Source organism: Thunnus maccoyii, chromosome 11 (genome assembly GCF_910596095.1).
Source record: "Thunnus maccoyii chromosome 11, fThuMac1.1, whole genome shotgun sequence".
NCBI classification, from domain to species: domain Eukaryota; kingdom Metazoa; phylum Chordata; class Actinopteri; order Scombriformes; family Scombridae; genus Thunnus; species Thunnus maccoyii.
This window is the reverse complement of record NC_056543.1, coordinates 10,772,378-10,789,070: the sequence shown is the minus strand read 5'-3', so window position 1 is coordinate 10,789,070 and position 16,693 is coordinate 10,772,378. Positions and strand designations below refer to the sequence as shown.

Below are 16,693 nucleotides of genomic sequence, written 5' to 3'. Positions count from 1 at the left end.
TATATCTTCAAGCATTTAATAAAAGCACAGTGCAAATCACACATTGTACATCTCATGTATAGCTATAATTTGAACATCAACATTTCAAGTTCACATTCTTTTTCCAACCCCAAAGAAAATCATGTACAATTAACAAGGCAAAGCCACAACCCTGTGCAATTAAATATTTACATAACCTTTTTAAATTATTATTTTCTATTCACTTATCATGTCCTTTTACCTGTGTAATAAGTTAACAGAATAGAAATGGTCAGTATTGTTATTTTTATTTTTTAGTCAGTTTGACTATAGCCATTGACAAAGTAAAAAATCAGGTCACAAGGTGCAAATATGAGGTGTATGGTCACACATATGGCCAGGGAACTGGTAGTTCAGCTGTTAAATAGCTCCATTATTTAAGGGATATGATTTCTCATCTTTTAATGGGAAAATTCTTATATCTATCCACATATATCTAATTTCTCAATTCCCTTAATAGACAGCTTTGATATCAGCAGCAATGTTAAAAATATCCTTGTAAAACAATCCATTGGCATTTTTTTTTTTACCTTAACGCTCAAAACAAGACAGGTCAATTCTTAAAATGACAAAGAACTAGGGAATCAAACTGTCAGACCATCACTCATATATTTATGTTATACAGTAACTTCGGTTTGTAACTTACAGATCTGTGAAATATTTTATTCTGAATTATTCCCAGACAGTAAGATTAGTATCCTCCTATTATGATATGTCTGCAGCATTTTCTGTCAGGCATTATATCGTCTTCATATTGCGCTGTATATAACAAGAGTGCAACACTCAGCTAAATGTTCATTCAACTCATTGGAAAGTTGGTTGATTTTATACAATAATGTAAGAATCAACCATTAAAAGTCTCTGGAGAATCTTTAGTTGAAGTTTTACTCAATCTGTGAGTCAACTGTGATTGAACTTGAAGATGGTGGGGAAGATCTTGCTGTGAAGATATTGGACCTGTTCCCTGTGAGTTCTTAACTTCTCAAATTCAAAGTAAGGGATCTGTAAGAGAAAAAAATAGTAGAGATCTAGTTGGGAGCTGGAGAGGAAAAAAGTATGTCTTTCATTCTTGTTTCATTTTCTCTGGCTGAGAGTTCAAGACAAATAAAAAAGGCGCTTGGACATCTTAATGCTGACCATTTTTTCCTTGAATATCATGCCTTGAAGATAACAAATAAATAGAAATGCCAATACAAAAAAAATACTGCAACAAGAGGCCAGAGGCTGAGTCCATTATAAATCACATCTAAGCATGTGTGTGAACAAAAATGAGAAATACTAAGTGTATTCTCAAAAATTACAACATAGCGTCAACAAATACAACTGTAAGTAAGGCAAAACATATCAATGTCTAACTAGTAGACTTAAAGAGGAAGTTGCAAATCAGCAGTGAACAAAGCTGTGATGCCTAGATGCAACAATCTAGTTTTATGATCATGATTTTAATTTTAATGCAACAATATTTGCCAAACATACCTGCACCACCTCATAGCCCATCCTACGGAGGTGTCTCCTCTTAGTGGCTTCCTTTCCCAGCAGGTGTTGCGTGTTGCTGCAGAAACGGTTTTGACCATCTAAACACAGTGCCATCCTACACATGAACAAGACATAACATTGTGTCATTTTGTTGGGGTGAGGAAGACAATTAAATAATCAGTTCAGAAGAGTCTGTTAACTTCCAACTGGTTCAAAATGTAAATGGTGTGTTAATCAGTGTGTGTTGTATTTTTTGTAAATCTAACACTGCAGCATTTGGGTTTCTACCTTCTATACGTGTGATCCCACTGAGACAGGGGCAGAACAAAACCTTCCTCATCCAGGCATATCTCCACATCTGGGCAGAAAAGGGAAACAACAAGTTGTCCGTGAGTACAGCATGAACAGTAAGGTGTCCAGACACATGGAGCTCATGTGAGCCACATGGTTGATTCTTTTTGAATTTTGAAGGGATATACCATTAAGTATTTCTAATACAGCATATATCATATACTTGTGTATATCTGTTTGCTTGTAGCTTACCTACAGTGTATCCACTATGAGTAAATATACTGGTGGAGTAAAACTTTCCCCCCAACAGCTGTGTCAGCGGCCGTTTGACCTGTTTGTACAAGAGACTCTCCATGGGTGTCTCAAAGGCCTGGTCCACAGACGAAAACCTCTTCACATGGAGGAAGAAGGGCAGCCTGGGACCCTGACCAGAAAGGCATGAAGAAGAATTCATTCCTGTTATCAATTCTCTGACTCAACCCTTTTTCTAAAAGCAAAGTGGAAAGACATTGCTTGTGCTTCACTTATTCAGACAACTACTACAAGTAATTTGACATAAAGTGAGTATACGTAGCTCAATTAATACTGTTTAAGCTTTAAAAAAACTACAAAACTTAGGTTGTGTGATGCTCACCCAGTAGTGACTGCACTCTAATGATGTGGAGAGATGGAGCTGTGTCAGTTGTCCCAATGCGTTCTTGTCCAATGGCTCCCCCTGTGCTGTAGGACAGACAAGGACAGCTTACATCATAAACATTACATAGCCTGTTACATACATATTACATACAGTGAAATGTTGTACATCCATGTGCTGTAAACAAGTAGCTTCGGTATGACAGCAGTTTTCTTTGACAAAAAACAGAATAACCACACTCTAATAAATAAACAGTATGGTACCAAAGACACTAAAACTATTATAAAATCCAGCCTTGTATATACAGACAGCAGCAGGTGAAAGGGTGATATAACAGAGCCCAAGAGTATTTTGAAGCCTGTTTGTTGAAGCAACAAGCAGTAAAGGGCACGACTGACCCTGACACTTAGTTGTGGGTGTATTTCTGAATCCTCCTCAGACAGAAAATATGGGAACACTAGATGAAAACATGATGTGACAAAGTTTCTTTCCCCCCTCTCTTCTTCTCTCACAGTAAGCAATACAAAGCTTATACATACCTTGCAGCCTCTGCAGGAAGTACGGGCTGAAAACTTTGGACATGTAGTTGAGCGGGAAGCGTTCTAGGTGGATGCAGGCGTGCAGCACCTCTATCAGCGAGCGAGGCTGGAATTGGGAAAACCTTGATGATAAAATGCTCTCCAGCTTCTTAAACATCTGATTGGAGCACTGAGGAGTAAAGGAGAGATTAATTACTACAGATTATTTTTATAGCATGCTGAGGAACCTATTTTTTGTCCAGAAAGGATGTGTGCTTGCATTTCATTGCCTTTTGATTTGTGTGCAGTATTACAACAGTATAAACAGCCCTCACCTGTGGCAGGTAGTTGAGTCTCCCCATGGCGACGATCTGTTTGGCTATCTGGAGGGTGGTGTGTCTCTCAGCATGGAGTACAAAGTTCTCAGCCACAGCTTCAAAGATGGGCTCAGAGCGGCACCTCGTTTGCAGACAGTACTCCATGACGGTGCTGATTAACTCCGGATCACACTTTCCCAGCCTCCCTGACAAACACAGCAAAATAATCCATGATTATCTCAACATTTCCTTATCTTTACATTTCCTTATTTTAAAAAAAAATAATAATACAGAAAGTTTTGCAAAATAAACCACACCTGGCACGTGTTTCTCCATAGCAGCCAGGAGCTCTTCATCATGCTGTCCCAGGATCATCAATGCAGAGAGCACCTTAATCACTTCATTGTTACTGAAAGCTTTAAAGACTCGTGATGCTCTGTGACTCAGCCTCAGCACCAAGGAAATGGCCTGTCAAACAGGATATTAGTATGATGTATTAATATCCTTTGCATAAAAAGGGATATATCACAACCATTACATTTATTTTTAACTGAACATGTCTTCGTAAAGAAACTGAATTATCAAAAGGACAATTAGATGTGAGGTGTTTAATAAGTGAGAAATCATCAGAATCATCAGAAATTAAAGAGAACCTGAGAAAGGACTGCTCTTCGTACCTGTCTGTGCTGTAACTTCAGCAGGGACTGCAGAATGTCGCTGACTTGTCTGGCTTTTAGCCTGTGGACCAGCCTTTGTGTGTGTCTGTGCAAAGTGGACAGCAGGAGTGTCTGCCGCTGGCTGGCAGGCTGGTAACACAGAGCCAGGAGGGAGTAGACCCTGACAGCCTCGCTGGGAGAGACAATGTCCTCTTCTAAAACTGCACCTATGGAGTCCAGGACCTCTGTCACCATCGCTGACTGGCGGCCTTCCAGGGCGTACGCCACCTCACCCAGGTGGCAGAGCTGTGCCACCCTGATGTCTCTGTTGGAGAGGAGCTCCAGGCACTCATTTATCAGTCTAGAGACTAGAGGGTTGTGGCCATCCACACCAAACTCAACACATGCTCCCAGTAAAGTGGCCAGTCCCTCTGCCCTGTCATTGATTGGGAAGTGTGTCAGCCTGGTGCACAGCTCCTGGATGACTTCCCCTTCAAACAATGAGTGGATGTTGACAGCTGTGTTACTTTGTGGTTTGGTGTATGGGCTGTATGGGGACAGGTGTGGGGCCGATCTTGTGGCCGTTTTAGGTGTCATGCGTCTTCCAAGTTGGTTCAGTTCGTTCTCACTTTTCCCAGGTACATAAACCGGGATGGGGAGAGGTGCTGCACTCACGTGCTGGACCGCTGCTGTATTTACATGTGAACCATGAAAAGCACGTACACCGGTTACGCACGGTTGTTGCGCAACTACAGTTTTACTAGCAAAAACTGCATTAGTGCATCTACCCACCGGACTGGAACGAATCACAGCACGATTTAGAGAGAAACAAGCTGAGGTGTGCTGACACGCCGTTCTCACAGAGGTAGAAATACAAGCGATGGACTTCATTGTTGCGTCTATGATGTAACAGCCCCTTCCTGACAGAAAAACACACTAAGACAAGAAAATCCACTGTCAGGGCATTTTCTTACTTTTACACTCAGTGCTTCACATGTGTAGTAGTCAAAGGATCTAAAGAAAGAGTAAAATTAAACATAAACACATTGTAGAAGACGCAAAGACGAGGACACTGTCAACTTTAAAATGAATGAAGCGGAATTGTACTTACAACGTTTAACACTTTGACAACATGACTAAAACTTAATTTAAACTCCTACTCTGAGTAACTTCTCCCTGTGTTAAGGATTACAGACGACTTACCTTCAGTGAGACAGCGGGATCATAGAGGAGGGCTGCGACTCATTACAGAACAGCCTTCAGCAGCGTTTGGTAACAGCTTGTGTAAGTTGACATGTGTTTACATGTGCTGCCACCCTGTGGCCAACCTGTATACTGCACATTATGTAGCCTACTCACGTGCTCTTTGATTGGACGAGCCGTGCCACTCCGGATCCATTGACAGACCGCATCAAATGTGGTCATATATTGTGGCCATAGGTCATATTAATTAAGCAACACTTTATCTTCACTGACTTTAATGACCTTCTTCTCTTAAAAGTGAATTAATGCCATGTATTTCTTCAAAGGTTGTTCTAATTAGCTATTTTTATACAAATAAATAAGAATAATGAAGTCTAAAAAGTTTTTAGTCATTTTGATTTATCATATTTTATTTATTGGGTAAACTTTTTAATTATATTTATATATGAAGATCAATAAATACTGTTTTAAAACCTTCTCCACGTTGCCAGAAATAAAATTGTTGAGGAAATGCTGAATACTATGTTAAAATCGCCACAATGTGTTAATGTTGTTTTTTTTTTAGTTGAAGAGTTTTAGTCTCCCCAGAATAAAATCCCACAGTTGTGATCAGTCTTTCCTACATGTCTTACAGATATTCATTGACATTCGCAGGAGACCTGCTTCTCTTGCGCCATCTTTAAAAGGGAGCCTGTGACTGTAATCCAGCACTACAAATATTCAGCAACTATCTTGGATAAGAAACTTACATTTGATGCCAACGCTGATTTTACTTACAAGAAGGCAAACCAAAGATTGTTTTTCTTAAGGATTCTCAAAGGTTTTAGTCTCTGTTAAAAGTGATTTATACTTCTTTCACTGAGTCATTTCTAACATTTATGATCAGTGAGTTCAATTTGCTTCCATCAGGGCGGAGTTTTACATCCCAAGAGGGGACACAAACAGATAAAACAAAGTCTTTTACTCCAACAGCTATCTGCTTTTTAATACGATGTGATTAGGCCTGTTACTAGCTGTGTGTGACACAGTGTCCCCTGGTTCTGGCTTCTTTTCTTTTGTTGCTTTCTCTGATGGTTTAGGTGACAAATGACAGCTGTGATGTTGGTGTTAACTTGTAGTTGTGGTTTTTTTTTTGGATTGATTACTGTTGTTACTCGTTGAATTCTTTTTGTATTTATTATTATGGACCTCTGTCTGTAAACCAAATTGACCTCGAGGGAACATTAAAGCTTCACTCTACTCTCAGTTAAATAAGAAATATAGCAAACATGACCACAGTGTCCTCCATGGTGGCTGTATGGCCCTGAATAAACATGTGGCTTGTGTCTTTCTTTATCCTCAAATGAAGCTACTCCTCACATAGTCCTTAAATACACGCTTAAGCTAATACAAAATACACAGATACCAATTTATGTTAGGTTATCACATTCATTGCATTTCTTCTAGCCCCTTCACCACATTTTTTTAAAATAGATTTTTACTTTTCTGTACATATGTATATTTGTACATACGACTGATAGCAATTTCTGGGGTGTGCCCGAATACAAATTCGTTATGCGGCAAAGCACAGATATTTTAAAAATTATTTGTTTTCGTGAAGAAAAAAAAAAATACCAGGTTGGTTTTTGCAGGTTGGTTACATTGCTATCTAAGTCTCTGTCCTCTGCTCCACTGTTACGTCTATCAGCAGGTCTCAACGAGGGGGTTCACATCTACTTACTACATGACGCACATTTCCTAATTTGGACATTGCTCCTGGAGTTGGGGGTGTTCCCCAGAGAAAAACCTGAGCTACTGACACATGCAAAGTGCTCCCAAGGGACTCTCCATAAGCTGTTGTTCCCCTTCTCCTTTCCACAAAGTTAGGTTGTAAAAAATAGGCAATAAATGAAAAGTGCAATGAGAAGTTCTTCCCTACACGTTACACGGTGTGCTGTCTCTGTAGAGGTCTGTCTGCAATGAGGCCATGAGAAAAGCTTTAGCTCAGCAGTCAGCGCAGTCTGCTATGATCAAGGGGACTCCTGTTCAAGACCCGGTGTGGGGACCTCCTTCGTAAGGTAGGTTATTCGTGAACACCTATTGTAACACTTTAATTTTCTAAAATTAAAAGTGTAATAAAAACAAAAACAGAAACAGAAACAGGATTTTTTAGCCTCTTTCCACTTTTATTTTAATACAAATACAAATACAAATACTTTTTCTGCCTCAACAAATACAGATACAAATACAAATACTAGGCCCTCTGCACATCCCTAATGCATATACCACTGTGCAGCCTATTAATGTGGTGCAAAATAAATAGTGAAAGTTGTCAGACCATAAACTATCTAATCTAAATGAGCAGCTTGGGTGTAATTCAGTGTTGCTGCATAATTTTATTTTTTTAATTTCAGTTATAGTTCTATTTTAGTTATGAGTGATGATGAGATTTCCATTGACACTAGGGGTCTTACTCATTTATTTATAATATGTAGTCACTTTATTGTATTGTATTTTATTGTATGTTCCTTTAGGCTTGAATCAACTATAACTAACTTCAAATCCATCCCCCCCTTCAGTCTTCAGTGTCTGTCATGTACTTTTAACATATACCACAAGATGGTGCTGCATACAAACAAACGGACTTGCCTCATGGTTCACATCGTCTCAAGTCACAGCTGAGCTTAATTTCATCCACATGGAAAAGGAGGGAATAGGCCATGTGTGGGTATGTTACAATAACAGCTGGGAAACAGCATAAATCAGCATTAAAACGATCTCTCACACCTAGTCACACAGATCTTCTGTCCAGTAAGAGCTTAGTAATGGAATCACAAAAACAAAAACAAAAAAATAAAAAACCAAAAAGAAAGAAAGAAAGTTTCTCTTACTAGTCAATTAAAACGAGAAAAGAAAATCAGCTTTTAATTGCTGTAAGTGATGCTTAATATGTATAAATGCACCTAGTTAAAGCAATACAAATGCAGTGATTTTTAGCAGATCCTGCAAAACAACTGTTTCAGTTGAAAATTCGTCAGTTATTGAGGTTAAATCTTTGGAATCAAGCTAAGAAATGATCTTTGAAACTGCATCGCTTATCAGACAATGAAGCACTCAAACGTCACACTGAGATTCTTCAAACATAAAGAGGAAGGGAATTCACCTCTATGATTTTTGTGATAAGCATATATTCTGATATTGGAGTTGAAGAGAGAGTCAATACTGCAACATGCTTCTTTATTTTAAAAGCTATTTGTCTATGTTGAGTGCCTTGTATGTGAGTGTGTGTGTGTGCCAGGTATTACTCATGTTGTGGGGACATAAACCCGTTTACAGTCACATTGTGGGGACTCGCCTCCCTTTTGGGGATAAAAAGCAAGTCCCCATGAAGTAAATCATTAAATTTTAGGGTGAAGGCTTGGTTACGGTACGGTTAGGGTTAGGAAAGTAGTGGTTATGGTTAGGGTAAGTCTCCAGGAAATGAATGTAAAGTCAATGTAATGTCCTCTGAAGGGATGGAAACACGACTGTGCGTGTGTGTGTGTGTGGCTGGTGAGAGACTTGGATGAATGCTGATCCAAAAGTCATCTGCACCCTCTATCTCCGAGACAATCTGTGTGTGTAAGAGTGTGTGTGTGTGTGTGTTTTTGTCTGTGTGTGTGTTACCCATCTGGCTGGTTCCCCTCTATCTCTTTGTAAACAAGCGGCAACACCACAAGCCCTCTGGACACGAGTTGGACAAAGAAGAAAGAGTAAAAAGACCTGGAGCTTTCAAATGGTGAGCAGGGACTTGATAAGATCTGTTATAATAAAGTTACTGTTCTGCCGGTAATGCTGATGAATCACACTGAATAGTCAGTCTGGCTGTGTGTGAGGGCGTTGTAAGAGTGAGTAAAAATTATGCCAGTTTTCATATCTTGTGAAAAATCCAATGGGAACAATTTAAAAATACTTTTCTAGCTAAATTAATACATATCATCATCATAGTCAAAATCATAAAAATAAATCTACCTTAGGTATGTTTCGGCTTTGAATTTAGATTAAAAACTGAACATTTAAAAAACAGCATAAGGACAAAGAGAACCTTTCTTTTTCTAGTGAGTGAAACTGGCAAAAGTGTGGGAAACTTACAAAATGTTATTAACACAATGGAAACACATGCCAGTACACACATCTGTCTATGTACACACAAACACACAGTGTATGGGAATAGCATCACACCGTGCTTTGGCCAAATCTAATCTAATAATCAAAGGTTCAGCTGTGATGTTATCATTACTCACGAATGGATGTGACGCATTTGGAGAACATGTCTACTCTGTCCCTCTCCTGCCTAAATTATTGCAGCTATTGGATTAAGAATAACACAGTCCAAATGGTTAACTTTTATGGGAAAATAGGAAAGTCTGGTAGTTAATCACATCAATGCTCAACTTGACAGAAGATCTTTAATGGTTTTCTGGGGTTGTGACAGTGGTTCCTCAATTACAATGTAAAGTTTCAGTTCAAATTATAAAAAAGATCAATAACATCGATCTAATTAATATAGGAGTTATTAGTTTTCACACAGTCGGTATTTCTATGTTCTCAACAGCTCTGCTTCTGTTTAAAAAAAGGCTTATTAGCTGCTGAGGGGTTGACGTCATAACCTGTAAAAATGCTGAATGCGTAATAGCCTGCATGCCAGCTGTTCCTGTTATTTTGTCCACCCCTACAGAGTAATGGACATATTTCTGAGCGTGTTTGTTCTTGTGGAAGCAGTACCAAAATACTTAACTTTTAAAAGTAGCAATATCACAATTTATTACAAGCACAAGTCCTACATTCAAAACTTTACAGGCAATACAAATGTATTGTCAGCAAAATTTACTGAAAGTATGAAAAATAACAATAATCATTATGTAGCAGAATGCCCCCTGTCAGTTTATATTTACCGTATAATTAGATTATTATTACTGTAACATGTTAATGTTGTAGCTGGTTGAGAGGGAGCTAATTTTAAAGGACAGGTTCAGAATTTTTAAGTGTGTCTTAAAACAATGGTCATGCCCCTAATGAACACTGACACATGTTTTTCTTGCTGTAATCATTCCTCTTGTTCATACTGGACATTAAGAGATCCCTTTATAATGCACTTACAATGTAAGTGACAGGGGACAAAATCCACAGCACTCCTTTCAAGCAAAAATATATTTAAAAGTTTATTTGAAGCTAATATGAAGCTTCAGCCATCCAAATTAGTGAAATCAGGTGAAATCTTTCAAATTCCCTCTTTTTGTTACGACCCTTCCACTGCAGCTGAACAGGAAAACACTGTCCGCCAAGATACAAAGAAGGATTTTTTTTTACTAAAACGACTGTAACTGTGGAAGATATCCACTTTATTTGACTAACTCAGACTGCTAGAGTTTCATATTATCTTCAGATAAACTTTTACATCCATTATTTACTCAAAACAAGGACGTTGGATTTTGTTCCCCATCCCCTATATTGTAAGTTCATTTAGAGGAGATCTTCTAATGGTCAGTATGAACAGGAGGAATAATTACTGTGAGCAAAACCTGTTTCAATGTTCATTTGGGTGCCTGACTGTTGTTTGAAGACAAACTTGAAAAATTGTGAACCTATCCTTTAACTACTTTTATTTACTGTCGGGTAGTTTAATCTGCATCACATGTTCATAAAAAGACAACGGGTTATGTAGTAAAATCTTAATTTGCAAAGTAACTACAGCTGTCAAGTAAATATAGAGGAGTAAACATATTGAATACTTCCCTCTAGAATGCTGTGGACTAAAAGTGAAAAGCAGTAGAAAGTGGAAGCACTCAATAAAGTAGTATAGTAGTAATAAAGTATCTCAAAATTGCACTTAAGCACAGTACTTGTGGAAATGTAATTAGTTACACTCGACCACTGCTGCTGGGCACAATCATTGACTGTTTATAAATATGGATGTCATGACTGTTTCCAAAAAGTGAAGCCAAAACATCTTGATTGCCCCCTGGTGGCTGGCTGCAGTACAGGTCATAAGCCCTGCCCCCTCCATATTAGTGAATGGGATGTTAGCCAAACTAAAAAATTAAAGTACATGTCAAATAAATTGAACCCAATTCTGTCATTTTAGGTAGTTCTTATCACCCTGATGTTTGTCCAAGTACTCATTTTTCTGTTTGTTTCTAATAGTTATTTGACAATATAAAAAAAGGGGTGTGATGTCATGATTGACAGCTGTGACAGCCGCTCTCAAACCTCCATCAGGCAGTGGGATAGTTGGGGGGGTGTGTCCCGTGGGCCGTCATCCTCTGTTGTGCAGACTCTGGCTCCAACTGCCGGAGAGGAGATATTTTGGCTTTTTTTTGCATAGCGGTAGGAAGTGGAGATGCATCGAACATATTTATATACAGTCTGGGGGTACAATTCACTGTGAAGAAAGCTCAAGTGCTTCCCTGTAGTCAGAAGTCATCTTGTGAACTAAGAATGTAAAAGTGTTTCCAGTTTTTTTTTGTTTTATATGTGGCTTCATCTTTACAGTTATGTCTTCAAAGCAATTAAATAATCCTGTCAAAAGAGGTCACAAGAAATCCTCTTATAAAATCAATCAGTCATTGAGGGGCAAGCACAGACACCATCTAGTTAAACTTTCCTCATCTATACTCTCTGTCTGTGTTCAAATATGGCTCAGCAGGAGGCGATTCTGTCTGAGATCTTGAACAATTCAAATTCCTCTGGCATTTCAAGTGATATAAGTTAGATGTTAGTGAGAAAAGATCTGTACCTGGTTTATTGGAAACTTGAAGTTCAAGTCTTTGTCATCGCCTCTCAGCATAGTTACAATTTATTCTTCCGGATAAGTGATCAACTGGTCTATTCCAAGTGTCTGCAGATTGTTATGATCCAAATAATGTGTGTCCAATTATGATAGGGTGTCTGAGTCAGCACTGGGTCAACCCTGTATGAGAGAGAAAGCAGAATATATCTGTATCACACCAAATTATGTAGCTTTTGTTGACAGATTACAACCACTCTCAGAGAGAGACAGTCGCCTGGAACAGGGTTTACTTCCATTACTTGCCCTAACAAGACCATAATTTCGCATATCTTCAGTTCCTTCCTTCTTTCTTTCCCTCTCGGTTCCTTGTGGACATGTAATGTCATGTAAGGTCATGTGGCGGCGAGAGGTATCAATATACTACAATACAGTGGAATATACTACAAACTAACTCACATTTTCAATGTGTGTGTATGTGTGTGTGTGTGTGTGTGTGTGTGTGTGTGTGTGTTTGTGTGTGAAGGAATTTCATGAACATGCCTTTCTTCTGGGGATTCCAGGGATGACTGTGGTTTGTTTTAAAAAGGTTAGGGCTGTCATGTGTTTCTGATTTAGATCTAATTCAAGTTGTCATATAAAATATTATCTCCAGTGGGATTTGTAATCATTCTTAATCATAATCACCCGGGAATGTGTTTTGTGTACTCTGCAGGGCAGGCAGGCATTTTTCTCTGGAAACAAAAGGGCACACGTGTGGCACAGAGGAAGAAAAGGAGAAAGGGGGTGAAAGAGAATCATATCCAGAGATAGGTGGTGCATTCTGGCAGACAGTAGGAATCCATTTCACGCCCAGAAGAAAGCAGTGTGAGAGGGAGAATGTGTGTGAAGCGTGTGTATGATAGGTGTGGTAGGACAGGGGTTAGGCCTGTTAGCTTTTCGGAGGTGGAGGAGGGAGGGAGGGAACACTTCATAACCCGGACCAATGCTCTTTCGGTTCAATCAATAACAGACCCAGGGGGAAACCACAAGTTATTGCAACTGATTGTTTATTAAGTATTGTTTCTGTACAGATAGGTCAAGTCAAGTCATGTCAGTTTTATTTATACAGCCTAATATCACAAATCACAAATTTGCCTCAAGGGGCTTTAAAATCTGTGTAACATGCAACACCCACTATCCTTAGACCCTCGATTCAGATAAGGAAAAACACCCCCAAAAACTATTTTAATGGGGATAAATGGAAGAAACCTCAGGAAGACCTCACAGTTTCGGCACGGATCCCGTCATGCCTCGCTAAAATCTCGGCATGGATGAAGAAACACCACCTTCAACTTAACCTCTCTAAGACTGAGCTCCTTGTCATCCCAGCCAGTCCCTTTAAATAACAACAGATCAATATCCAGCTCGAATCAGCCCAACTCATGCCCACGAAGTCTGCCCGAAACTTGAGTGTCATGATTGATGACCAACTAACCTTTAAGGTTCACATGGCCCTGCAATTGCTTGGTCGTGTCGATTAGCCCTGTACAACATCAGAAAGATCAGACCCTACCTGTCTGAGCATGCAGCAAAACTCCTGGTACAGGCATCTGTAATATCATGCATTGATTACTGCAACACCTTACTGGCAGGTCTCCCCGCATGCACGTTCAAACCTCTGCAGATGATCCCGAACGTGACGGCATGTCTAGTCTTCAACCAACCTAAAACAGCACATCACTCCGCTGTTCATATCTCTCCACTGGCTCCCAGTTGCTGCCCGCATCAAATTCAAAACCTTAACTAAAACGCAACAGCAAATAAAATGGCTCCTGCCTACCTGAACTCCCTCATTCAGGTCTACACTCCCTTCCACTCACTACGCTCTGCCAATGAAAGGCATCTGGTACAACCATCACAACAGGGCCATAAGTCGCTAGCCAGACTCTTCTCTTCTGTAGTTCCCCAGTGGTGGAATGAGTTACCAAATTCCATTCGATCTGCAGAGTCCCTCTTGATCTTTAAGAAAAAGCTAAAGAAACCAGCTATTTTGCGAACACCTCTGTACCTGATGGACTTATTATCTGCTTCTATGCACTTCATGGTAATCCATCTGATAGTTGTCATGTCACTAAAGACCAAAACTGCCTCATGATGGTACTAGAGGAAAAGTCAGGGGTTCACCGAAGTCAGTAGGATTCATCCACTGGGACCATAAATGTGTGTATAAAATTTCCTAGCCATCCATTCAGTAGTTGTGATGTTTCAGTCTGGACCAAAGTGGTGGACCGGTTGACCGAGAGACCAGCATTGCCATCAATAGAGTCATGCAGCTAAATATGGTTTCCACAGCCCTTTGGTCCTAAATCTAATATTGAGAGCATTCTTGAAACAATTTTATGAAATTCTTGCTTCAAAACACTTATACTCATCAGTTGACTGTCCCGGTGTGATTGTGTGAAATTATATCAGTTTGGACCAGTGTGAAATTAAATAAATGTGTTTGACAGAACATGCCCATATACAAAGTGATGGAGTTTAGGAATGCTGAGAGAAAACATTAGGAGTATATTTAAAAAGGGAGACACGTGGGGCACGGGTTATGCTGTGAGATCAAGTTATATCACAAGTACTAAATCTCTGCTCCACCCTTGACAGTCTTCTCTTTCTCTAATACAAATATCATACTGTATATTTCACCATTGTCATTCTTCTCTTCTTTCTACTGTAAAATAATTTGTAGAAGAAAAGATCTATTATAAGTTCAATGTAATGAGATGTGACAGCTCCTAGTCCTGTATCTATCAAGGCATTCTAAGATGAGACAGTCAGGAAATAAACAACTTGCGGGACTCCAATAAATCACAAAGCTGTTGAGGTCAACTTGGCATCAGGGGAAGGGAAGCAGGATGGTTAGAGAGACTACGCTTAAACCAGTGAACCCTGGTTCCAGCTCCTGTGTTGGCGGACGTTGGGTCTGCTGAAGTGTCTTTGAGCATGACACTGAGTTTCTGGCTCTCAGAGTTGTTGTGAATGCATGTTGCGCAATACAGTTGCCAGCACTGAGTATTTTGAAAAGTTTCTCATTTGGTGTGTTCGATGAAACTTCAACTTTTGAGAGTCAGCTGCTGAATATCAATTTTTTCAGGCAAAATCCATCTAGACACATTGTTTATCTTTTATTTTCAGGCAAAATATCTTGTCAGTGAAATGCAATATACAGTACTGTACAATGTGAAAGTATTAAAACATTGAAGCTTATAGTCATTTAGTGGCTCTCAGTGACTCTGGCTGACACCACAGTGGTGAAATACAGTGCGGGACACATATAAGAGTATGAACCATACACATATTGTACAACATGTATCTTCTGTATGTAGGCTGATGATGGCCATCTGGTTAGGGGCTGTGCAGTGTCTCCTCCCAGCAGGCAACTAAAGCTGTGAGCCAAGACCCCAGGCCCAACACCCTGCCGGACTTTGAAATCAGATCTTTATTGTCCATAAAGCCTCAGCCAAGTATGAAGAATCAGCCCTCCCTAACAAAACACACTCATCCAGCAGAGAGAGAAATTGGGGTAGAGTGAGAGACAGACAAAGAGATGGAGAGAGGAATTGGGGGGGTGGAAATACAGGGTAAGGTGACTGAGAGATAGATGTAAAGAGAGAACAGACAGTACAAAGCATAGTGTAATTGTCATGCTCATGCTCACAACTATGCTGCAGTTATTTATAGGCCATCGGGAGATAACTCAATTTTCATGACTTTCTAATTTTGTTGTGGTTGGTCCCACTTCACCTGTCAATAGAGAGCTCTCTATGGAGTTAAGTGTTCTCTGCTAAAATATCACATGTTCTGTTTTAGCCGCTGCACGCTCATTATTCACCTGTGTGTCGTGTTTTGGTCGCATATGAAGTGAGAAAAGGAGGGCAGTGGAGACAGAAGTAAAGAAAGCAAAAGACTGTAACAGGATAAAATAATAATCTAGGTTTGAAATAAAGTTTATATGCAATGATATGGAGAGGAGATTTTTTTTGTATAGTATAATATTACCTTAACTTGCTGTAACTTACCATAGTGTGATATTTTTGGAGATTTTTTGGGAAAGAAGACTTATTTTTGCCAAGCTTACATAAATTCAGCTCCGCATTGTTTCTGTAATGCAATATACAACGAAAGAATCCTGGACACACCTGGAGGAATAGCAGATACTGCATGCATCACTTCTGAAGAGTTGTGAAACTAGAAAACAATAGGGTGGATTCAGAAAGGCCTGATCACAAGATAACCAGAGGCTGATTTTCCATGGCAGGGCCAAGCCTGTCCTAAACGGATTATGAGAGAAAAAAAAAAGTCCAAAAGACCAAAACTGCACAGACAAATCAATGAGCTACTGGTGACAAGATACAAGAAGTATATATAAATATATTATTTGGAAGGTTGTGTGGCTCAGTGCTAGAGGAGGAGATGTTTGAATAGAATTAGGCCTCTCTCAAAAAGTTGAATTATGAGGTTTGCTAGACACCACTTGTTGAATAAATCACATAATCTTCATTACATTAATGCAACAATCTTACAAATCCAATATTGCAATTTCTCATCGATTTGCACAACCAAAACTACAATTACATGGGAAATCAAATCTCTATTGTCATATAGCCCAACCCTACCTGGAACCCCAGTAAGCCTGGAACATATTGAGGATCTAATGATAGAGAATGTCATATGTTTTACACAAAGCCCTCTGAGAGAGAGGGATTTGGGATTAAGGACAAAATTACTTTACATCAAAAGAACTGTTTGGTGTTTCACTCATTATCTAGCTAACTTTATAACACAGTAATATTACAGCA

At 39.3% G+C, this 16,693-nt stretch overlaps 1 protein-coding gene across 2 annotated transcripts; it reads right to left on the bottom strand.

Moving 5' to 3' along the window:
* Positions 1-250: 250 nt before the first annotated feature.
* Positions 251-5,221, bottom strand: LOC121907071 (FAST kinase domain-containing protein 3, mitochondrial-like). Of its 2 annotated transcripts, none has more exons than XM_042426410.1 (10): positions 5,114-5,221; positions 3,932-4,846; positions 3,572-3,722; positions 3,273-3,460; positions 2,959-3,127; positions 2,420-2,505; positions 2,038-2,209; positions 1,783-1,852; positions 1,495-1,609; positions 251-1,020 (listed from the first exon to the last, which is right to left on the bottom strand). In XM_042426410.1, exons 2-10 carry the CDS (start codon positions 4,799-4,801, stop codon positions 919-921), a joined length of 1,923 nt encoding a protein of 640 aa, XP_042282344.1. In that variant the 5' UTR covers positions 4,802-4,846; positions 5,114-5,221; the 3' UTR covers positions 251-918. The 2 variants fall into 2 exon arrangements, with proteins under 2 accessions (XP_042282344.1, XP_042282345.1); XM_042426411.1 differs by lacking the exon at positions 5,114-5,221 and adding an exon at positions 5,022-5,109.
* Between the last annotated feature and the right edge of the window lie 11,472 nt (positions 5,222-16,693).

What these genes read in the sequence shown, in the direction of transcription:
- LOC121907071 (XM_042426410.1), bottom strand. Translation starts at nt 4,801, where the DNA reads ATGAAGTCCATCGCTTGTATTTCTACCTCTGTGAGAACGGCGTGTCAG. An exon ending in TATGGAGAAACACGTGCCAG is followed by an intron (nt 3,461 to 3,571) that starts GTGTGGTTTATT and finishes TGTGTTTGTCAG; the next exon opens with GGAGGCTGGGAAAGTGTGAT. An exon ending in CTTCCTGCAGAGGCTGCAAG is followed by an intron (nt 2,506 to 2,958) that starts GTATGTATAAGC and finishes TCTGTCCTACAG; the next exon opens with CACAGGGGGAGCCATTGGAC.